Raw genomic sequence first — 25,246 nt, forward strand, 5'->3', positions numbered from 1 at the left:
ACAGAATGCCAGGTGCTCTCTGATCAGAAGGAGGGGGAAAGGGCTCTGCTCAGCTTGAACGCTCGATACCAGAACCTGTAAAATTAGACTGCGCTTCCCATTTATGGTTTCAGGTAACCACATAAAACTATCTGTTTCTTTAAACCGGTTTGGTCCTGATCGTTTCCTGTATTGCGCTTTTAAAGGCAGGAGCACCCCCTGACCCCAAGTGACTATAGTTCCCGGCAGCCGTTTAGATGGTTTTTGAAGACACGTTGGGGTCCTTTATCAATTATTCGTGATAACAAAGGAAAGGCACTTGCCTCAAGAAGGGAAAGTTTTTCAAGGGAAGCTCCTGCGAGGAGAGAAGTGCCTAGTTCCCCATAAATGATTTACGAAGGACGGATCAGTAACAGGGAAAAAAGCAGCCCAGGGGAGGGAGAGAGTGCACACAAACAGTTGCTTCACCCGCAGGTTAATGATACCGGAACGAAGCGAGAGGAGACCGGGCGGGTTGCCGCGATGGGCGGCCGCCCGTTTCCGACCCCAGCCCCTGTCCCGCCGCCCGCAGAGGCAGCTCCGCCAGCTCCTCTTGTTTTCTCCCCGAATAAACTGCCTGGCGAGGGCTTGACAAACGCTGCTGGAAGCAGGTCGGGAAGGGCAGACCCTCGCAGATGTTGCCCTGCGGGAGCGTGCCGGGCTGCTCGCCCGGGGCGGGGGTCGCTGGCCCCGCTGGAACGAGGGGGCTATGCCGGCGGCCGCAGCCCCGCGGGCAGCCGCCCAGCAGCTGTCTGCGGACACAGCCAGAGGCAGCAAAGTGATTAGAGGGGCTTCTTCAAAATGGCACAGAGATCATACTGTCTGGGACATTCCCCTTGAGGTCAACGCTTGGATATATTCGTTATCTCCGCTGTAAAAGGCTTCGTGGGTTTTCTCCCCTCGGCACCGTATCCCAGCCCTGCTCCCCGGGGTGTAGTTAGGAGAGCAAAAGGGGCTTCTCCTGCCTCCTATGGCCCAGCTGGTGCTTTCGGAGATGCGGGGCAGAGGGATCTGGCCGCTGCCCTAGTGTCTTGGTGCTCCATCCTCAATAGAGGGAGGGACGACTGGAGGTGGCGGAAGCCCCCCACCCTTGAGGGAAGCGGGAAGGGCTCGGCCATGGGCGCTGGGGCAGTTTACAGCTACCGTGGCTCTTAGAGCGGTCGCATGATTTCATCGTGGACGTGCACGTGAAAATGCTGCTTCAGAAGTAGCACCGGCTGCGAGGTGTCCATCAAGGGACTCTGTGCCGCACCCCACTCTTCCTCAAAAACGTTGGTAACTGTAAGAGACGACCACTTAATAAAAACCATTTAAGGAAACGCCGAAGTTGAAATGAAAGCCACTAGTTATATTAAGGTTAAATCAAACGTGGCCTTATGTGATGAGAAATAGGCGCGAATATTCCCCTCACAGGAAAGAAATTCCATTTACTCTTCTGCAAGCTATTTGGTTTTGGAACAAAGCAGTACCCTTCCCACACAAAGAATAATAATAACGTTTGTATACGCTGAAGGGACTGGAATCAAAACGTCTTGACCCCCTCCTCTATCTCCCCCACCTCCCATCAAATCAACCCGCATCTGGATGCAAGTATAACTGAATACACTTGCCTCAGATGACCACACAGCTTTAGCGTGTTAACTTTATTCTAATTAAGACAGCAAAGAAACTCCGACACTTCCTCTTCATTCATCTAAGAAAACTGGTTATTAGCTCACGGCATATGCCCGAGATTCTCTGAAGAGAGGTAAAAAACAACCCTCACGTAAGTCATAGTCACTTTTTAAACCGGCTATTTGTGCCTGCGGATTGCTCCGAGGCGCGCTGGAGCCAGCAGCAGTAACGTTTATTTCACTGTCAGTGCTGCCCCTGCCTGCAGTATTTTATCTGCGGCAGGAGATGGGCAAGAACCCCTCAGAAACAAGTCTTCCTCGGCCACTTTTATTGGTCCTTTAAAAACCGCCTTTAAAATAACACCGGAGGGCTTTGGGTGTATTTACACCTTTCTTGTGGCTATCTGGACAATTATTTCCAGTGATTATTAATGTTTTGTAATGGGGAGGGGGGGGCATTGTCAAGCAAAATTATCTTTGCTCCTTTCAAGGGACAATCGAAAGCCCCCAGAAACTGGATCCAGAGTTTTCACGGGAAATTCTGGAAATGAGGAATTGGCCATCTTAACGAGATCCAACAGCATAGCAATGTACCGCTGGTAAGAAAGTAGAGGAAACCCGCTGATCTGCTCGCCGGGGAAACCAATCAATCACCGGCCGCTTTCAGAGACTGAAGGAAGAGAACATTTTTCATATTTATTTTTTTTCCAACCTCCTTCCTGTGTAGAGCCCGTGCAGTCCCTCTCCTGTGAGAGCGTCGTTAAATCACTGGCACGGGCGTGCGGGTGCGGATGTCAGGCGTGTTCACGCATCCACGGCGAGGCAGCCCCTTCTTACGGGTACTTTAGTCAGTGTTACACGGGAACTTGTGCCAAATACCCACCCTTCACGCTGCCGAGGAGGCCCCCACAGATGATGTGTGGAGTGGCAAGGCACCATCCTTCTTGAATTATTTCCTTTCTTCCTAATGCCTCTGTGAGTGTGAGCGGGTAGTAATAAGCAAGGCGTTAATTATTGTTTCGAGTTTGTGAATGTTCAATGTCTGAAAACAACGGCAATTTTTATTTTATAAACACTTCCTCGTGTCACGACCTTCCCAGCTCAACGAGGCCGGCGAAGTGTCTTTAGCGCAGGGAACCCAGAGCCTGCAGTGGATCCCCGTGTTTGATCCCATTTCTTTACATAGCCAAGCACTGAGCTAAAAAGAGAGGGCTTCTTTCCTCCCGTGACAGGCTCAGTGAAGACACCGGGAGAGCGGCACCGGGATGGGAACATTAGAAGCCGGGGTGCCCGCAAACGCCTGGCCACCCGGTACGGCGGGGTGCGGAGGGCCGCGGGCGGGTGCTGCGGGACGACCCCGGGACACGGGTCGCCGATCGCTCGGTCTCTGCGGAGCGCTGGGCTCGCCTAGCGGGGCAGAGCCGGGCGGCCCGGGGGACGTTTACCCCGCTCACAGAGGCAAGGGCGACCGGCGGGGTAGAGCCGCGGCAGCGGGGCACTGGCCGCTTTCCAGTCCTGGCGGCCGGGGGCGCTGCCGCGGAGCCGGCCGAGGGCACCGGGGCCGGGAGCCAAGGCCCGTGGCAGCCCCGCACTCCCGCCAGCCGCTCCCGGGCCCTGAGGGGAGCGGCGGGCCCGCCCGCCGGCGGGGCGCGGGCTGCGCAGGCCAGGGGCTGGCAGCGGCGGCAGCAGCAGCTTTCAGTTTTCATTGAGGCCGCTGGTTACTGTTTAACGTCCCCACCCACGTTTCAGTTTGTTTAGTAAATCGATCTGATGCTGGGGCTGAGGCTGCTGCCCTGTCGCCATTGAGCAAAGTTAATTCACCCCTACACATACTCTCCTCCTTCTCCTCCTTTCCCGCTTCGGCATATGGTGAGGACGTTGTCACCGCACCTAACAAGTCGCGCAGCCCAGCGCCGAGACGCCCGCGGGGAGCCGGGGGGTGCGGGGGAGGCAGGAGGCCCGGGGGATGCCGCCGGCCTGAGCTGCGACCGCGCCGTCGGAGGCCGAGGGACGGGGCGGCCCCGCCGGTAAGTTCGCGGGACGGCGGCCGCCCAGTGACACAGCCCGCGCCGCCCGCCGCGCCGCCGGGGCCGACGTGCGCGGCGGCACAGCTGGTGGCCGAAGGACAGCAGCCGGTCTGGGGGGATTTTGCGTTATTCTTTTTAAATTTTGATTCTTTTTTTTCCCCTGAATCGCCTGGTCACGTGTCCCTGTTATCGGCTCCAGGGGCGTTGCGGGGAAAGGCGCCGCACCGGGCGCAGCTCCGGGGCGGGGTGTGTGTGTATGTGTCCCCCAGATGCGTGCCCGTGTGTGCGTGTCCCCGTCCCGGCCGCTCTGCCCCTGCGCCGCGTCCGGCCGCGCCGCTGCCTGGCGCCGTGATGGCATTTGTGGCTCCTCAACAGCCAAGTCACGGCTTTGCACCGGGTTAAGGAACATTTTCTAAAAGGCTTTTCTGGTTTTGCCTCCCTTATTGATTTCTCCGCCCCCGCCCTCATGGTCACCTGTGCAACAGATGAATTGTTATTGTAGAGATTTGCTAGTAGTAGAGCACTTGGCCAGTGCTGGACGCCTTGTTAAAGAATCCCAAAATACTTAGAGGGAAAAAAATTCAAAGAGAAAAATTCAAACATGAAACAAGCAGAAGAATCAAAGGGTAAGTTTTGCAGGTGGATCCAGCTTTTACAGTGCTGCAGGTGCACTGTTTACAGGGTATCTTTGATGAAAGCGAACTTTCAGATGTCACACTTGTGAGTTGAACATCTGTTCCTGTACCCTGAAATGGGCAATATAGTCAAGCATTTTGGAGACAGTAGATTACAATGGTATCAGTAGTATAAAGCAACTTTATACATTTTTAACAGTGAATCCTATTCAATAGTAAACTATGTTAAATTGGACCTTCCTTTGTGTCGGCCTTGTAAAGTGCTGCACATGCTTTGATTTACTGTGCTTTTTTATCCGTGTTACATAGAAAGTGGAGTCACTTAACATAGCATCTCTGTTAATTGATGCTGAGTTCATTAAAACTGAGCTAGTGAATCAGACTTAGGATGCTTTCACAACCCTGAGTCTCTTGTGTGCTAAAAAACTATAAAGTGCTATGTCATTTCCCATATTCCTTAAGAAGTTCTTTCATCTTATATAGGAGGCATATTAAACATTTATATATATGCAGGTGTTTTTGAAATATGATGAACAGCATTTTTGTCATTTCATTGTTTTACTCTTTCATAGTCATATGGTAAAGGGAAAAAGGACAAAATGCTTTGTGGTAGTTCCCACTTCTCATTATCCTTCGGCTTCTGAAGTATTCAGAGTATTCAAAAAAGAATTTCGGAAGTACTATTTTCATTGTGCAGTACTTGGGTCCTGTACCCCTCTCTCCTGCTGAAAGACACCAAGCTGCCTTAGTCTCACTTTATACATGTATTAAAAAAAACTTAAACAAATAGGTGTCAGACAGGATCAGGATGCTGTTACATTGTTCATGATGTTACCTTTGACTTTTGCAACTCACACATTTGGACTCTTTTCCTGGAATGCAAACTTTGTGTTTCCTTAATGCAAAGCAAAGCTTTCTCTGCAACTTGCGTCATATAACAAGAGGAATATATGTTCCAAAAATTTTAGTACTTAGTTGCAGAAGTTTAAAACTAAAGCAATGCAGAGGTCCAGTCTGCATTTCCAAGATGGCTATTGTAAATACTCCTAGGCAGCATATTGGGAAAAGCTTCAGGTGGCATGGAGCTATCTTTGCCATCCCTACTGCCTCCTACCATGGAGGTACAATGAGGAAAATGGGTTTCTTGTGGTCCAGCTACAATGGCCAGATCCTTGGATGGCCAAGTGGTGTTTACTTCTAATTTGTGCACAGAATTAAATTATCACTAAGCCAATTCTAACAGAAGTTACATAAGCATGTCTTTACTGCTCCCTTCCCTCAAGATAATGGTCCAGGATTGCTTGCCCAGGTTTGAATCTCTGAATCAAATCTGTTTGAGTCTGCTCAGTTTCCCAAAACCTACAGTAGTGCAAGAACAGAACTCAGTCCTTAAGCTGGACATGGCTTTGGTTTCAAACTTCATGGCAGACTTTATGTCAGGGGCATATGGACTCCATACTGTAAGAAGTTGCCTGTCTGTTAAGCCTGTGGTGGGAGAACGGGGTCTAGTGTTATCAGTGTTATCTGCAGACCTGCATTATGTACATCAATCACCACTGGCTATGAGAAAGAAAACATTACTTCAAACAATTCAATTCTTGGCAGGTCATTAATTAAAAGATACTTCCTTAAAAAAAATTAAATTCAAAACTAGCAATATGGCAACCCATATGATAGAAAAAAACATCAATTTTTTGTTGGTTTTTGGTTCATTTGGGAATTTAATAGATTACAACAAACAATAATTCATGACTGACTTAAAACTGCATTACTGGTGTTAGGGGTGTTCTGAGCTGAGCAGATTGTGCTTTTGAATCTGTCAAATAGCAGAGGCAAGGTACTCCGTGTCTTAATTGTTAAATGAACTATTTCAGTGCAGGGATCTCTATGCCTCACTTCGCAGTGGTTTCAAAGACCCATTTATTGCTTGTGAGCTTCAAATATTACCTGTTTTGTTTGTTTTTTTGTTTTTTTTTTTCATTTGATGAAGTTGTTTAGCTCTTCAGAAGGTCTCCACTCTCAAACACAAACTCTCTGTGTTTGAGAATTAGTATTAAGCCTGAAAATCAGTTTGATTTGTCTGTGTTGTGTCATGTGGACAGGAGGTATGTTTTATTGGGTAACTGCATTACTCTGATATGATAGATTTTTAACGTAGAGTGCTTTAGAATATAAAGAAAGGTTTTATTTGTCTGGTAAATAGTTATCTGTTGTACATGGTAGCATGTCCTGTAATACATTAAGTTTCTCAGTGAAAGTATTGCTGCAACATAAAAGAATGTAAGGTTAAGGGAAAGCATGGCTCTCAGTTTTTAATGTATCAATGAATGATGCATTATGTACATATCATTATGAGGAAATAAGAAACATGCATTTTTAACAGATTAAGATGTTTGAAGGTGTTACAACAGCTTTGATTGAATCAAATATTTTTCATTTCAAATTCTCAATTTTAAAACAGCACACCCTAAAAATCAGGTCAGAATGGTGTGTGTAATGTCAGAAGTGAGATCTATCAAACTGAAACAACATTTTCAAACCTTTCTCAATTGTCAATTTAAGTTAATTGAAAATGAAAGGTCTCGCTTTCAGGATTGGGCCATTTAAATAGAAGCCTGCTGCTTTCATTTTGTAGAAGGGCAATCTCCCTCCACATACGTGTTTTTAAAAGGTTCATTCATAATTCTCCCTTCACACTTCTATTGGAAATGACAGAATTCATTATTTTGAGTTCTTGAACTATTTTTCTGCAACTTGGGTGATGAATTGTATGAGATCTAGTTCATAACGTGGCATGGCAACCCACAAGATTTAAAATTCTCAAGGCTCGATTTGTCTCTTTCTGGCATTTGGCTGGCACAGCCGAGGGAAGCTTCCGTGTGCATCTTCTGCCTCTTATAGAGCAGGAGGTTGGGATTTTTTTATTTAATACTGATCAAGGAAAAAAACTCACACTCTTGCTTGGTAATTCACTAGAGGTATCCAGGCAACAGGGACATACATTACAGTCAGCAGTATACAAGGCGCTGTGAGAATTTTCCTTGCCTCCTCTTTATCTGGGAATCCAACTGCAATACACCTACACAAACAGCACTGTTTCCACTGTCTATTTCTAATGTGTAGTTTGTTTGTAGACTTCTGGGGGTTTTATTTATATTTAGCTGTCTGATGGAAGAGGATTTCTTGATATGTATCTGTTCTTGCCTAAATAAAAAATTTGGCTCAGGTGGGAGAGTGGGACAGAGACTCCATGAAATGACAAATGCAACTCAGCTTGCAATTGATGGTGCATCTGTGGGAGTGTTGCAATGAGAATCCTCTTTTTCAGGGTAATTTTGTCTGAGATTACTAGGCTACCCCAGCCTGGATTGGACTTGATGGAGACAGTAGCAGTGTCACCAGTTACCTGCTAACCAAAATAGGCCTCGCTGGCAGAGTTGTGGTGATTGAATTTCCCTTTTTTTTTTTTTTTTTTTTGTTAAATAAAGATATTTTCATTAACTGCTGATGTGTATCAACAGTCGGCACTGAGTGGGACCAGTTCATACTATCAGAGCTGGCCCAGATGCTTGAAGATTTCTGACTACAATGACCCAGTTGATCATATATCTTAAACCCATTTTGGACCTCTGCAGCTACAGTTTGTTTGCTTGTTTCTTTCTTTGTAAATTGAAGACTGTTATGAGAAAGATGATTCTTATTGATACCACCTGTTTCAGAATCATACCCCAAAGTGTCTTATGCCCTCCAGGATGATAATATTTATCTCTCTTGCAAGGAAATGCCAGACTGACATTAGCTGACAAAATTGCCTCAGTAAAGGTCTAGAGACTACTCAGACATACTAGACAGAAAAGAGATGGTGACATGGTGACCATGCTGTATTGTACATTAATACTCAATCCCTGTCCTCTCTTGGTCCCTAACAGGTTAGTTTATACCTGCTGTTGTAGTTAAAAGGATAAAATTTTTCGGGAAATAATTTAACAATTTGTACACCAAATTGTTAAATACTTCAGCTGCTTACTGCTGCCTACTCCCAGCTGCCAAACAACTTGAAAACAGTATTTTCTGCTGGACTGTTTGGTAGGCTTGCAATGGCCCTGTTCAGTGGGATAGAGATCCCATACATTGGGTGCATGGGGAGTTTTACATGCTTTCTGGGCAGTTACCCTTTGATTCATATTGCCTCTTTTGTCCTCACAAAAATGGAAGTAGGTTTTTTCTTAAAAAGGAGAAAACAATGCAGAGCTTTTAATACTAGTTCTGATTTTGGTGCTAGGCATTATCTACATAATAGGCATGTATTATCCGTATGTAATATTTCTTGCCTTTTGGAAGAACAGTGATATTTCTGACTTTCATCTCCAAATCCAAAGCATTTTCAAAAGATTTACATTTTTAAAGAGGTTATAATGTCTTCCAACCCTCTTGTCTCTGGTGATGTTTTAGAGTGTCTTACCTTATTGCTTTTAACTTTCTTCTTTTTTTTTTTTTTCTTTTTTTTTTTTTGGTATTTTTATCTGACTATCTGGGCTTCGGTAACTATATTAATATTGAACATGCAATTTTAACTAGGGTTTTAGGGAGACTTAGGGGCAATGCTTTTTAATTTACTTCAGTTTTGATCTGCCAGCACTTAAGCAGACATAAGTTTAAGGTAAAACTTTACATTTGATCATAGGAATATTAATAACTTTGGCTATGATAGTAAGAGGGAAAGAATGCAGAGAAAGGCAGTCAGGTTTATTATGAGATTTATCTTGTTATGCTTAATTTCAGGCTCTTCTAGATAAGTTACAGCAATACAAACTAGTCCCTTTAAGGGTTTGGTTCTGACACCCAATCTTGTATGGAAAAGTAGATCATTATATCGTCAACAAAACACTATCTTCAAAAATCAAAATAAAAAATAAAAATTAAATAAAAGGAAATTTTGCTTGGAATTTCCCCCAAAGAGCAAAAAGTAGCTTTAGGAGTAGCAGGAAGAAGTTTAAGAAAAAATGCAAAATTCATTAAGCTAGTTGCAGGTGTAATAGGTTAGGGCTGTGAATGGATTTTGTTTCTTTGTTTATTATGACTTTTTTAGTTTAAAAGAACATATCTCAAACAAAAGCTACTTTACAGGGTCTGTATCTTCTTAGCTATTGTCATTTAGCATTCAGAGTAAAACCGAAGTAGTATGAACCAAAGCCCCAGTGCCCTGGACTTTACCATCTGTACTGCATTTAAAAATGCGGGCACATTCTATACTTTGGGGCACACAAGGCTGGTTTGAGCCTTTGGGTTAATTTAAGGTCCATTTTAGCCAGATTTTTCAGGTTTCCTTCAGATGCCTTTGTTTGCACGTATGTAAGAGCTAAGAAGAAAGCATGCAAGTTCCTTGGCGCAGGCTGATGCAATTTTGCTTCCATTTTCTGGCTTTCCCGAAACAACCAAGGCAGTGTAAGGCATTAGCACCGCTGGCTTCTCCACTTAAGCTCTCACCTGGCCTAAAGGTGATTGTCCCTATAACAAAGCTGCCAGCATTACTACATACGTTTGGCCCCAGTGGAGATGGTTGCTTCAATGGCCAAATACAGGCGGACGCGTGTTGATCAAGTTCATGTTGAACTTGCACAGCTGAGGTCTGCGTGTATGCCCGCCTGTGCTGGCACCGCTGAAAAGAAGAGTCAGTCAACAAAATATGTAATTTCTTTTCTTGCTAAAACAAGTAGGCTGACTGGTAGATATATAATTGAAGGGGCATTTGTCTGCTCAAAAATTTATGGAGGACAACTCATTTCACATGTTTAACATGTTGTTGATGTTTTAGAGGTAAATAGAAGAACAAGCAACTCCGCTAATGTAATCTTTCTGATATCAAATCTATAGAGATCTTTTAAATAATGGAGCAAAACTTGGAAACTTTCAATTCATAGGCTTACATTTGAAGGGCAAGGAAATGTTAAGCAGTTTGCATGCTCTGGATGAGAAAGGGATTCAAATGTTAACATAAATTTTACCATGAGTTTTGTTAGTGCAGAATTTAATAGTGAAGTTTTTATCTTATTTTAATCTAGTAGGTCAAGTAATTTATTTCCCAAGATGAATTTGAAGCTGAAAGAGGGCAGAAAATGAAAGACATTCTCAATAATTCCCAAGATTCTGTGGTTTCAGAGTGCATAAAGGACTATCTTGAAATTAAGATAAATATATGCATTGCAAAAACCTTGGCAGGTAGAAAATGAACACAACTTTGAATGGCCTGAAGAAAATATCTATGAGACTGCAGCAAAATTTTTAACCCTTTATGGTCAGTGTTCATATGCATCTCGTAGCTTTGACTTTGTAGGTCAGAGCTCTTGCTTTCTCTGAAAGGATGAAAAGCATTGTGAGCAGTCCAAGCAAACAAACTGCTTTTTATACCTTGGCTGTATGGTGAAGGTCATGAAGAAAAAACTCTCTTGGTACATAAGTATTTTGTTAGCTGGACACAGTTTAATAGTTGTAGGGAGGCTACTGTATAGAATTTAACTGCTTATCAAACATAGAAAGGCAGCATGCAGTTGGAAGTTCCTATGAAAACAGCTTCTTTTTTCTGCCTTTTCTGGTAATTAAAGGAGGTCAAAGTAATAGAGTTGTATTTTCCAGTTTAAGAGCTCTGCTCTACCTCAGACAAGTACAACTAGAAGCGGAAACTTTGGGCAACATGGTGTAGAAATCTGGAAAATGGATTGTGTGGTGCATTCTCCACAAAAGGATACATCTGCTTGCTACAAGTGTAGCTTGTAATACTGGAAAATCAAAGATACCTAGTCTTAGCTAGGTAAAGAATTTAACATATCCTGTAATCCTTGATAAGTCAAAAGATTTTTTTTTTCAAATATGAAGAAAAATTTATGGTTTGCTAGTTGCTCCTATTTACAGGACTCCCTTTATTTCAGCTTCTGTGCTTTCCCATTTACAGTTTTGAATTGGTTTTCCAAAGACCACAAACATCCTCATGTTTCTTTCCTTCTCTGTGTCCTGATCTAAAATTACTGAATTCAGATTTCTGCATCGTTTTTGTTTGGACCCAGTGCTGGCTTTTTGTGGTGACCCTAACCCTAGAGTCTGTGTAGTTATACTAGAACTGTAAGAGGAGCTTGTGTACATACAAGGGTATCTTCATGCTGGGAATGCTGGAAGTTACTTATAGTGTGTCTTTACATTTTTAGATACAGCATTTGGAGATATACATATATTTTCTATATCTGTGAATCATACAAGTCTGAAAATTGCTTGCCTTCTTGCTCTGATACAAAACATGCAATTCTCTTATTAGTATGTGACATAGTTAGATTCCTGTTGAAAATCAATAACCTTCCCATAAAGCAAGTCTTACATCCTTTCTTAAATTCATTTAGAATCATTTTGTATGCCTCATTAGCCTTGTAATTTAAGAAAGAATAAAAGAAAAAGAAAACAAACCAGCCACCTAATATTAAACAGTGTATGTAATTTAATTTTTCCGACCAGGGGGGATGTTTATGACACTAAATATATCTGCTGGTCTATAAATATCTGTGTTTATAGTGGAACAGAACAGTGATTCTCAAACGGTGCTCTATCAGACTCTTAATGATAATACACAATGTGCTGTAGGTAGTATTATGTCACTGCTACCTCTCTTTTTTCTTTCCTCTGCTACATTGCTTTCATGGAAACTAAATGTACCAGATGAAATACATTATTAAATATTCTGTGCAATCACCCATTAGAAAGAAGATGGTCAATACAAGAATTGTTTTAAAGACAGACCCTATACTTAAGCGCCATCAACATTTAAAGCAAAAGGTGTTAAGTTTGTGAAAGGAAGATACTTTACAACACAAAAAAAATTCTATGGTTTCTATGTAAAACTCAGAGTGAGTGTATTTGAAATGCCTTGAGAAGATTATGGTGTGAGAAAGAGTCTGTAGCTTTTATACATATTCCTTGTAGTATTCCCATGGAAATTACACCAAATTAAAGAAATGAGATGGGGCTGATGATGGCTTACAGAAAAAAAAATCCCAAAGAAAGATAGGCATTATTTAAATCTCATATGTAATGAATGTGGGAAAAAATAAGAAATGCTTTGTTTATTCCAGTGACACCTACTTTATTGAGTGGTAAAATGTGCCGCAATGCCAAAGCAGATGCAGCTGTAGTAGATGTAGCTGTAAGAAAAAAAAATGCAAAGCATTTAACAGCTGCTTCATTAAACAATTCTTTGCTTTTATAAAGGAGATGCACTTTATATATTTATATTATTTACATTTATATTTATATTATTTATATTTATATTTATATTTATATTTATATTTATATTTATATTTATATTTATATTTATATTATTTTTTATATCTATATCTATATTTATATTTATTGTTATATTTATTTATGTTTATTTTCTACATGCAGTTAGTATTGAGAAATTTGGAATTAAGCAAACTCTTTGCATATTTAAATCCATCTGTTAAGAATAGTCTACAACAAAACAAAGGCAAAACCAATGAATATTTCTATAGTTTGGTTGTTTTTTTGCTGTGTATGTGTGTGTGTGTGTGTGTTTTGGCTTTTTAAACAGATCCTTAAATTATTATTTAAATTTAGAAGAAAATTTTTACTAATTTAAATTTTTGTGTAGTCTAGGTCTTGACCAATGCATTTTTCAGTTTGTAGGAACTTTACTTGTAACACTTTGGAATGATGCCGCACATGTGAGAACCTTACTGCAGACTGTTTCTTAAACAGAACATTAAGGTTTAGTAGCTACATTAAGAAACATTGTTGGTTGTAATGACGGAAAGAATCACATTCATTTTGAATTCCCTGAGGAATTTATTCATCCCCGTTGACTGAGGCTTGATACCTGTTCAGTCTATATTGTTACCTATGTCAAATTAATTAATTCCAGATTCCTATGTGTATCACAAATATGTACATTTTTATTTAAGCAAAATTGTTGATTTTTTAACCTCTGTGAAGTTAAATCTTGACTTTTCTCACTATATATATTTCTCCCATTTTTAGTATAGCTGTGCAGCTCCATCAGAATTGCCTTGCCCTCACAGAAAGAAAATAAGTGTTTGCAAGGTTATTTATAGGCATGAGTATTAACAAGTAAGAATAGTGGGCAGAGGTATTTTTTTCCATAGAAGGGCTGATTGTATATTCCTTGTGCATATATTTGGGAGCTGGTATGGCTTTTTTTTCTCTTTACTTTTCTTTGTATTTCAAGTAGCCCACCAGTTTTTGCTAAAGATGCAAGGAGAGCAGCTGCCAGGATATTAAATGTAGTTTGGTTGGACAGTCACAGCATAAAAAATGTGGCATACCATGTTCTTATTGCATTACTGTAGATTTCTACAAGCAAATTCTTTGGAGAGAGAGGGGGTTAATCTTGGAGGAAATTTATTCTTCTTGTTGTAACTTACTCTTGAGTGAGGAGCAGGAATACCATTCTATGTGTTAGGGCATACATTACAGTCTGTACATCTCTAGGACTGGAAAGTTTGGCTTTAGGGCAGAAAGAGACATAGCTGAACTAAAAACTGGTGAAAGTCAAGGTGAAGAATTTGGTAAAGATGTTTATAGCAGAGGTTGTAAAGCTCTGCTCTCCCTCCAAACTCAGGTTTTTAAGGGATGAAATGAAGTAACTGACCTCCAGTACCTGGAGTTGCTGTGGCCAGGAAGATCACAGCTCAGGCATTAGTCATAGGAGCTAATGGACATGGTTGGACTTCCAGGTGGAACTATCTTTAAAAAGGGACAAGGTCAGCAAAAATTTCCATTGCTGGGTCTCAGATTCTGAGTAATCTGTTGTCCACAAAGTCCTTGGAGAAAAAGAGCACACTCTGGCTTTGTGGCAAAGGAATTTTTATATACAGAGAATCAGCAAGCAGTTTGCAAGCAGAGGAGAAAAACTGGATTGATGCTGAAACTATGAAATATGGAATCAGTTGAGAAAGAGTACAGAGAAGGGGCAAAAAAAGAGGTGCTTGCTTTAGGCATATCTCAGGTTGCAGTGTTGTAAGCCAAGAGGAAACACGGAACTTGAAAAACAGGGGCAAAAAGAAGGAGGTATGTTCATAGGTGCTAAAGTATCTAAAAATAAGCATTGCTGGAGCTGGTGTGGTGGTTAGAATTATAGAACCTGACGACCTCAGGTTCAGGGATTAGGGCAGTATTAATGTGATGATCTGGGAGAGAAGACAGAGAGCTCAGAACAGCCTTGTAGTTCACAAGGGAAAGATTCTCTGCTTAGACAAAAAAAAAAAATTGAGACAAGAAAAATGAGCAAAAATAGTAGTAATAGATTTATATTACAAAGAAAGTGGGAGAGTTGAGGAATTAGAGAGTAATGTGTATGTATTACAAGGCATGTATACATATACCTGTTAGAAGCTCATTGTTAATATATTGCAGTTGGTCAAGTTCTTTAATGTCTCTTTCTTCTACACCAAATGCACTATGAAATCACTTTGGCATAAACATGATAAGAAAAAGGTAAGCCAAAGTTAAGAGCTGAAGTGAAAAATAGCTTGATTAATAACATTTCCAATTTGCAGCTGAATAAAGAATTCTAAGTACAAGTTTTTAACAAAATGAAACTATTTTAATAGTTTAACAGAGATGCCAGAACATCAGCATCAATATACTATTACTAGTACATCACTCCTGTCATGCGGCATGTGCGAATATTTGCATCAGTTCTGCACAGTCTGTTGTGGATCGTTCTGCTGACCAAACTAAAGTTAATTAAATTACATCAATTTAAGAATTACTGTAATAAAAGGTAAAATGAATTCTATCATTTTCATTTAACATGTTTTCATTGTGTGACAGTAATTTTTAAATTTAGTGCTAACTCCCTTTACATGTTACTTGATTGAAGCAATTTTATGGGCTTGCCTAGCTTGTACCTTAACAATGGAACAGTATGGATACAGACAATTGCTTGTTCTTGACTGCAGAAAGTACTTAAAGCCACCATTATATGAAGAAGTTTTCTACAGTAGAGAATCTTAATTGGTTCTTTGCTCAATCCTTTCAACTCACAGGTTCACATGCAGTTGCTTAATTCCAGCATGTATAAATACCTGCTACATAAATACTTAACTTTTGGTGTTTTCCCGATGTGGGTTTGAAAGAAAAGCTTTGTAATCCAGTCCTATGAGTTACAGGTATTACAGTTTACTTGGGGAAGCTAGTATACTGCATTCTTTGTAAAGCTGTTAAAGTCATATCAAGAGAAGAAAAATAATGCATAGACTTGGAAATTAAAAAGCTTTTATTAGATCATTAAAAAATGCAATAAATTTTGAAACAAAAAAAAATTTGTTCTTCTCTAAGAGTTGTTTCAGCTGTGAGATCCTCTGCAGTGCAGTCGTCTGTGCTAAGGTATATATAATATAAACATAAAGGTTTATCATACCTTCCTGGTCATTTGAACTGTGCTGAGAGAAAATTCAGATGAGCAAAAAGGATTTCTAGGTGTTGCTATTAAAGCAAGTAATTACTATTTATAGTAATTATAGTTTAGCAGCAGTAATTCCACTAAATGTGCAACAGTCTGTGTCCCCATTTATTTGAATGATAAAATTTCAGATGTTTGTATTTCATCTGGAAATCACTTAAAATCAAGAAGCGTATTTTAGCCAAATAAGCAATTGACACTCCGATGTGCCTGGAAGGAGGTCTTGGTTTTTATTAACGCTTTCTCATTTGGCAACAAAAGAAGTGATAGTGTCTTCTTGGGTTTACTTGATGAAGCAAAATAACTTCTCAGATCTTGTGAGAATAGGGTCCATAGGATTGGTTGTGGTCCACTTTCTCATTTGTGCTTTTTTTCTTTTTCATTTTGTTTGAGATTAAATTTGAGAGAGAGCTTTGTTCCGGACAGTAGTTTATGGCAGTGGGCTGAAGAGATGAGATTTCACTGAATCATAGAAAGAATACACAAAGAGAAAATATGTGAAAATTGAAATGACAAGGTAGAGTAGCTTGGTTGTTGAGGTAGATAAAAATAACTAGGTTCTCAGGGAAATGAGGTGGGGATTTTTTTTCCTGAACTAGATTTACTTTGAACAAGAGCAGTTGAGATGGAAAACCTAGACACCATAAAAACTTGATAGAAACAAAACAAAAAAAAGACCCAAAAAAACCCACCCTGCTTTTTCTTCTAACTTTGTGTTTTACTATCTGTGTGATCCCAAAGAAAGCAAACTAGAGTCCATCTTCTGTCAATGTAATGCATCTAAAGGACTAATAAATGGGTTTAATTAGAGTGGATTTCTTTTTCCTTTATTTACTATGCAACATTGCTGTTGGAGCACCCTCAGATTTTGAAATATACAGGAAAATCTGTGTGTTCTGTCAGTTGTTTTTCTGTTTTGTTTTAAAAGCTAGAATAATAGTATATTTATTTTACTTCCTTTAGAAACACTTGGGCAAGTTGTGACTGATTTAAGACATGGGAAATACACCTTTATGAATAGAATAATAAAGTCGGCTTGATGCCATCATACTGCAGTACTGACAAAGATGGGCTGGTTGGAATTCAAAAAGCCTGGGTTGTTAACAGGGCTCTACAATTTCCAAACAACTATCCCTTCCTCTCTCATGAGGCTATAAGAGAGAGAATTATTTTGCTTTTGATTAATAAGGAGTTAATTTTAGGAAAACTTCTTTAACTGTTTTAAAAAGTCTCCTAGAGAAAGCAGCCTTCACCAGTCTTGGTGGCATACACAGGAATTTGCTGCACCCTAGGAATGTGGAGCTTTGTAGTGAGAGGAACAAGCTGGAGCTAAGCCCTAAGCAGGACAGTGTTTCCAACTTTTTTATCTTTTGATTATAGTACCTGAAAAAAAAAATCCATTGCAGTCAAATCTCATTGACTATGAACATGCAGGGACTGTAGCATATTTGTCAGTTTTTGCCAGTTTACTAAGGTTTTCTGCAGAAATGTGGACTCTCATATTTGTTTGTTTGCTTTTCAATTTCTGTTACTTCCACTAGATTTCTATGGAGTATTGCTTGCAGCTACTCTGGATAATTATTTTTCACTCTACCAAAATTATCAGTCTGGCACAAAATAGCCACTTTCTCATCCAAACACTTTCAGCTACCAATTACTTCACCAGCGAGGAATGCTTGTGTAATGTGACTGCATAGAGCTCTTAACTTCTGCATAAGCAAATGGTGACAACTTACACTGTAGTTTCACTCTGCTGTTTTGCTGCTGGATAGTCTTATGCTGTTAGTTGCCTTAATTGAGGAGTATTTATAGAGCTATACAGAAATACATCATGGGACAGTTTAAAAGTCAGTAATTTAGTTTGCTGACTTCTAACTTTCCCTGTATCTGAGGTTCAGAGCAGACCCCAAACCGATCTGCACCACTGCTGTGTTTTTTCATGTATTACTGTGATGCTTGTTGGCCTCACAAGGCCGAATGCCATTTGCTACCACAGTTAAAAGGTAGCCTTTGCTCTAGGATTTTTAATACTTTCTAAAGTATGATCACAAAAGTTAGTATTTCTACCACAGACCTGACTTACACAGCCCTCAGTGTTCTTTATTTGCCAAAATAAATTGGCTTCATTGTCCACAAGTGGAATTTTCTATCAAAGTCATGTTAGATTTTGAAAAACAATTTATTCCATTCTCTTTTATTTTGTCCGGTTGACAATTTGTAAAGGAGGAAGAACTTTTAACTCTTTGAAAGTATTTTAATTTGCTGTTGTTTTTGTAACATTCCACACTTTTTTTTTTTTATTTTTTTGTGTATGTGTATATGTGCAAAAATAATTAGCTTTGAAACCTTTGAAAGTGCTAGTGCCTCTGTGTTGGGAAAGTTAACAGCTAGATGTTTGGAGGTGTTAAATAAATGTATAAAACAAGGGTAATTCATACACTTGACAAACAATGCACTGTAATTGAGACCTACTATATCTGATGTTTCTATAATAAACAGGCCAAACATTGAAATAATGTAAAATGAGATTTTTTATTTGATGATGACATTTTATCAGTCTTGTTCTCCTCACACTTTTTGCTGCCACCGGCTGAGGTGGGTTTTTGTTTGATGTTTATACGTGACCCAATGGAACTTTGCTGTAAGTGATTCCTTTGAGTCCTCTGGGGACATCTGGTTATTTGTTAAACAACTAACTGGGACTGCCAAGTTCCTTCCTTAAAAAACAATGGAGTTAATTAGTCACTAAAGTTAGAGCAAGACAGTGATGAGACATACTTGATATGAGTGAGCAGAAGGACTGTCCTACGAGATGGAGAAGTTGACTAGAACAATACTTTCATTAATTTCATATTCTCATTCTTATGCAATATAAACGCCATAATTACAAATAGCTCTAGTACTTTCTGTAAGTCTTCTTGCCTTCCTGGTCATTTGAACTGTTAAATGGATGAGAGAAAACTCAGATGAGCACAAAGGATTTCTAGATCTTGCTGTTAGAGCAAATAATTACTATTTACAGTCATCATAGTTTAGCAACAGTAATTTATTTGAATGATAAAATTTCAGCTGCTTGTATTTCATCTGGAAATCACTTAAAATCAAGAAGTTTATTTTAGTGAAATCAGCAATTAGCATTGATACTCAAATGTGCCTGGAAGGAGGTCTTGTTTTTATAACACTTTCTCATTTGGCAACAAAAGACGCAATAGGGTCTTTTCAGTTTTACTTGATGAAGCAAAGGAGAACACTGCTGCAGTTCAGGTTGCACTGAGGAAACTGAAAGTAACTGCCATGGTAGTTTCAAAGACAGCATGTAGGATCATTGGGAGGTACTGGTGAAGAATCATGACAGTGCTGGTAAGCCTACTTTTATTTAATCACAAATAGCAGGTAATAAATTAGACCAGAATGGTATTTTCAGTCATTGATCACCACCACAAATGCATATCAACTACTTTTTATGAAGTATCTTCTGTTGTGTGTCAGAGTTAAAGCTTTTGAAAGTAGAATGTTCCTCCTTGGTTCAGTGACAAGCCTGTCCAATATTTCAACTTAATTTTCTATGTATATGTATACATATGCATATATACATATATTTTATGGGTGAATATATGTATTATATTACATATTTCATAAGGATTGCCACATTTTAGGAGGATTGAATATGTAGTGGTCATTATTCAATAGTGAAGGAAGATGCAGCCCTTGCCCACAAAACACTTGATGAATGTCTTTGGCTAAATTGAGAAATTAAGTTGTTTTCTACAGTTAGCTGGTCTTTACTCTTATCAAAACTGTGGGGCTTTCCAATGTCAGGACACTTGGTGGGTGGATACTTCTCAGAAAAACAGAAGACTTATCAATGTTTGCTTAGGATCTATTGCATTCTCAGCCATAAAAGTAGCTATGCTGTCTATAGCACTCATAAATTTTCACCTAGTCAAGGCTACTGTCTCTTTCGTCATACAAGGTTGTGTTTTAAAAAATGAGCATAAATGTTTTTCATTTAAAATGAGTATCAAGTAATTACAATCTCAAAATACCTGACTTCTTCACTGCTGGTTTTGAAAAGTGACACCACAATTCAGTTTGCAAAATCATCTAATTGCTTATTAGCCCTGCCACTAAAATCTCTTTACCCTTACAAGGCAAGTATATTCTCAGAAACATTCTCACCAGAGGGCACTGTTACACACATTCTTACAGATCATTTTCTGCTGGTGAAAATAATGTCTGGTCCTGCAAAAAAATGGCATGTTGATGTTACATTTGGATGCACATTTTTCATAGGGGAGCTCTTGCTAATAAGGTAGTTTGAACTGGTTTAGTCTCTGTATCTAGTTAAACTACATTTTTCCTATTGAGAAGTGGCTGTTGCTTCCAAAGATAAAATTTTTGAAGAGGGCCCATCTTTATGTGTGTAAATTAACCACATTGTTTCAAACTCAATGAAGTTTATAAAAAACTGATTCTAAACAGTCCTGAATCTTTAGATTTACACAGAAACAGTAGCAGAAGGGCAAAGACATTTGTCTTGTTCCTATGGATCACAGCAAGAGTGCACACTGCATAAGAGTCACTGGGCTCAAGGATAGAGATGTGTTATTGCCTCAGTGAACGTCCTTGTGGTGTGTGCTCTGTGTGTCCTGTTCTCTGATTGCCTTGCCTTGGGAGAGCAGGCAAAGACCATAGCTCTTCTCCTTCCCACAGGGTTAATGAGAGGGAAGCAAAGCTGCTGGTGCCCTTCTGAACCTCATCCCAATGCAAGATGTAGTAAAGTTGGGGTATGTCAGGCTCAGGACCTTTCAGTACTTTCTGGTTGTGGTTTTAGACATTGTCACTATGTAGTTAATGTTCCAAGAAGCCTTTGGCAAATTTCCGCAAAAAAGCATGTAAGGAAACAAAGCTACCATGAGTTAAGATGGAAGATTTTTCCTGGATTAATGATTGTTTAATAGAAAACAAAGGGCAGGGCTAGGATTAGGCTTAAAGTTAGTTTTGTACTGAAAGGAAATTGCTAATGAAGTCACACATAGATTTGTCCAGACAGACAGATATTCCTAGGACTTCTGTTGTTCAATATATCCATGAGGACTTACAGAAAGGAATTGATTAATGAGGTTGCAAAGTCATTGTTGCAGACCCACTGCTTCAGAGTACATCTATCACGTTCCCACATCTTAGGTATTGATAAACCACTTAAAAAGTTAAAAGAGAGGTTGCAAAGTTATGCCACACTTTAGTGTCAGTCAAGATGGCAGCCATCACAGTGATACTGGATAAGAGAGGATACTCTTTCAATTCTTTGGACTTGAACAGATGCTTTAGCTCTTTTGTCCACAAACTGTGGTGAACTGCAAATCCTGGTAAAACAGATGTGTTAAAACAGCCAAACAACACTGCGTTTGTGGGTCTTCTAGGCATGTCTCTTTCTTTTCCATTAAGTGTTTTGTAATTTCTGCTGATTTTTCTGCAAGCCCCTTTGATTATACTTAGTGCAGCCTTGATGCAGCATGCTTGAATTGCTGTATCAGTGCGATTTGCTAAAATAAGTCACACATGAATTGTAGGCCATTATTTATCATTAACTCATCTAGAGTTTCATGGCAAAGTGCTATGTATAATGTGTTTTCTCAATTGTGACTGGCTATGTTGCTTTAGTATATCAGAATATAGCTGATAGTAGAGTCACATAGAGTTTAGATATATAGAAACCAGTTTTGAGGGAAGAATGCTTTTAATTAATATCTGGTAATATTTAGAATTATTTCAGTTTATTCAGTTAGCTTAGAGATATTTAAATTAGAATTTATAATGCATGTATTTCTTGCAAATACAGTCTTATCATCATACCAGTCTAGAGAGCACTTAGGTCTAGGGTCAGATTTTCATGCAGCAAAAGTTGCAACTGGATGTCTATTAAAATACATTCTGCCTATTTTATGGGGTGTGTGTAAACTGATCATCTTGTCCACCAGCAAAAAGGAAGAGTGACCAAAACCATCACAAACAGTTGTGGTTGCTAGTTCTCTTTCCTTTTGATAATGGTGGTACAATGAATATTGCTGCTCTGTGTGTGTGTGTGTGTGTATAGGAGGAAATTTTGGTTTGGAGAAGTTGCTGCATTAGATACAATATTATTACATATTTTTGTGGCATAAAATAATTGCAGAGTGTCCTTTTTATAGCCTAAAAACCCTGAAAATACAATTTTATTGGTCTGACTAAAATTTGATTATCTATTATCAGAGTTGCATTCCAGCTGTCATCTGAAGATTGTCCTTGGACTTACGTGAGCTCCTATTTTTAGACTTATGTTTATTTCTGGGTTCAAATTTGTCTTTTCTAATTCTGCTTTTTACTATGAGTACTAGATAGCTTTCTTCATAAGCTTGTTTGAAAAAATTGTCCTGAATGGTATGTATTATTTTAATGCATGTAAAGAGACTAAAGGAATTACGTCCTTTGTCCCTTAGTACAAAGGAAGATAGTACATGTTGCTATTGTTTGAGGTGTAGTGCTGCTTTGTAATAATTTACACATTTTGTGTGTGGATTTGGTTACTGAATGGTATACTTTATGACTACATTCAGTTGAATGCTGCAAGTTTATTGTGTGATCATATTTGTTTAGCTTGATTTTGGTATGTTGGAAAATCAAGAAAAGTGACTTAATTTTCTGACGTACTAAAATTTTTTATAGAATTAATACCATTTGCTTTTACATATTTCTGATGAACAATGGTTTCAGCAGTGAGCTTGTCAGAGTTAGAGGTAAAAGTCTGTGTTCATTAACTCAAAAAAATAAAAGCTTAGTAAGACTGCAAAGAGTAAGGAATAAGAGGATTGACGTGAAAGGGTAGCAGAATGAAAAATTTCAGGAACTTGAGTGACTTGTAAGGTGAGGCATGATAAATCTCATACAGAGATTGTAAAAAAGCTTTTTAATTATTCTGCTTTTCACTGACCACAAGTTCCCAAAAATAAAAAAAGGTTAATTTTGTTTTAGCTGGTTGCGCAGGTGGAAGGCACTGTACTCCAGCTCTGGACCTAAAATGCTATTGAGTAGAGAAGAGGCAATGAGTTGGAAGAAATGGACGTAAATGAGAACCTGGTTTTGGTATTGCATCCAACTATTGTTAGAAATAGAAAATTTCTAATTTGCTGAAGGTTTAAAGAACGTTTTTTAAGTTTAATTAACAATTTTTCATCATTCAATTCTAACATTTTCTTCATTTTGACAACTGGCTTGATCCATTGGTTTTAATTTTTCATTATCATAATTTTGTAGATACTTTTTCAGAAAATTTCAGAAAATTCAAAATTTTGACTTAGCCTAGTAGTTACCATTCTTGTCAAGTTTTTTTTGATGATGTTTCCGTAGTCACTAAATAATTAATATGGTGAATGTTCACAAAATTCTGGAAGTTTTCTTCTTAGAAATTCCACTTTTAAACGTGCTATAAAATGCATATGTTGCAACTTCTACCTTATCAGCATATTTCCTTAAAGATAATGGGATTGCATTGAAACAGGACCCTATCTAAATATGTGCATATTTAGATATGTGCATTTGCATAACCTTTTAACTCCCTATATACACAAAAGCATTCTCTCTCTCTCACTATAGATATATTTGTTAAAAATAAAACTTTAATGTAAATTTGTATACATTAATTTTTACTTATATTTTGGTAATTTACAGTACCCAGATAAATTGGTATTAATTTTCATTTTCGAAGCTAAAATTGTAAGTAATAACGTGACTATATTTGCCTGTCCAAGACCTCAGTGCCAAGTTTTGCTATTAAGATTAGGTAAAGTACATGTTGGCTACATTTTAACTATGAGTTTTTTAGAATAGTTTAAACATGTAGGCAAACAAGCCAGAGTATATATAGGGAGTGTAGGGTTTTTTTGAAAGGTCATCTTTGTAAGTTCAGCTACAAATAACTTTTTTGTTACCAGTTGTGTTGTTGCTATTATTTATGTTATGAAAATATATTAAAAATGTTTCCATATTTTTTTATGGCTGGATAATTCAGACCACATTATAGACACTGTTTTGTGATTTATTTTTAACTTCTTTATTCAGAAATGCCTTCTAAATTTAGGGAGGCATAAAGTTGACAAAAAGCTATGTATGTTTTTCCAACCCTCTTCCAACTGCCTGACTTTGTCAACAGTGTAAAATTATGTAGCAGAGAGTAAAATATGGATTAAGAAAGATTCAATCATCCTGAAAGAGGCACTGCTTTGTGTTGTGTTTTGGTTTACTCCCATTATTTTTTCTTTTTTTTTTTTTCTCCTCTATGTGTCCATGTTTTGTTTCCCCCTACTTTTAAGCAAAATTATGTGATTTATCATAGTACTTTTCTTTGGATCCTAGCTCACTGAAATAATTCAACACATAGCTCTTTTTTATTGTGCTTTTATTTCAGCAAGCTGAGTTTTTGCACAATGGGATAGTGTTTGAACACCTGGAAATTCAAATGAAAAGGAGAAATTTTACCTGAATAGTTTTTGACCAACTTTTCTAATAGAGCATGCTATTTGTAGAATTTTGGCAATCTGTATACATTTTATATATATTGGATGCCCTTGCTTGTGCAAACACATGTTGTATGCTATGCTTACAATATTAATGCAGCATATCACATGTTATATGAGTCACATCAACTATGTGTTCTGAGTAGTTACTATTATATGGACAGGCTTCCATGTTTGTGCGTCTCATTCCAGTTTGAAACATGACAGATACCCAGAGCTTATTGTAGAGAAACAAACTCCGGCTGAAATCTGCAGTAAAACCAATCTGTCTAATAAAAGGCTAACCAAAAGAGTGACTATCTCTAGAAAAGTCTAAAAATGGAGACACAAATAGAAGAACTAGCAATGCAAGAGATTTTAGATTGTCATAGAAAGAGTTGTAGAACTAACCACTAATCACTAATCACGGTATGCTATAAGTATTTTGGGGAGAGAGAAGTGATTTACCATCAGATTCACAAACATGTAGTATACCTTCCTTATGCATATGTCTACAGTCTAATAACAATAGCCACTAAATACCATTTGATGTTTTCAGCTAATTTGAACAGTATACTCAAAGACTAAGGTACATAATCACAGGTTTTAGCGCAACCTCAGTGCACCCATGCAAATTTTTCATTGTATCTAACTCATATGCAAGTAGATTTGGGATGAATTTGAAGAACTTTCATTTTTCTCGTAAAACTGATTTTTCTTTCTGTGAGTTTGTTTTTTTGGGGCTTTTTTTTGGTTTGTTTCTTTGGGGTTTTTTGGGTTTTTTTTTTTTTGTTTTTTGGTTTTTTTGCACAGTTCATGTGAACCAGGTTTTAAAACATTGGGCATAAGTCTGGGAGTAATAATAACCATGATTCTGAAGCAGAGGAGAATTTGTAGTGGCTCCAGGTATCAGTGGGTCCGAAGGTCTCTGTCATTA

The 25,246-nt window shown here is 38.7% G+C and overlaps 1 protein-coding gene across 5 annotated transcripts in view; it reads left to right on the forward strand.

The window, feature by feature from the left end:
• Window positions 1-2,056: 2,056 nt before the first annotated feature.
• The window catches only part of HNF4G (hepatocyte nuclear factor 4 gamma), a 61,497-nt gene continuing 38,307 nt past the window's right edge, over window positions 2,057-25,246 (forward strand). Inside the window, exon 1 of one of the 5 annotated variants that reach the window (XM_085572266.1) lies at window positions 2,057-3,658. Coding sequence is in view for 1 of the 5 variants with exons in the window: in XM_085572265.1 (XP_085428391.1) it covers window positions 4,260-4,284 (25 nt within the window). In the remaining 4 variants the exon portion in view is untranslated. Of the gene's footprint in view, window positions 3,659-3,700; window positions 4,285-25,246 lie in introns of those variants that run through there. The other 4 variants (XM_085572267.1, XM_021550537.2, XM_085572268.1 and 1 more) reach the window with 4 other exon arrangements.

Source organism: Lonchura striata, chromosome 2, assembly GCF_050655825.1.
Source record: "Lonchura striata isolate lonStrDom1 chromosome 2, ASM5065582v1, whole genome shotgun sequence".
Lineage (NCBI taxonomy): Eukaryota > Metazoa > Chordata > Aves > Passeriformes > Estrildidae > Lonchura > Lonchura striata.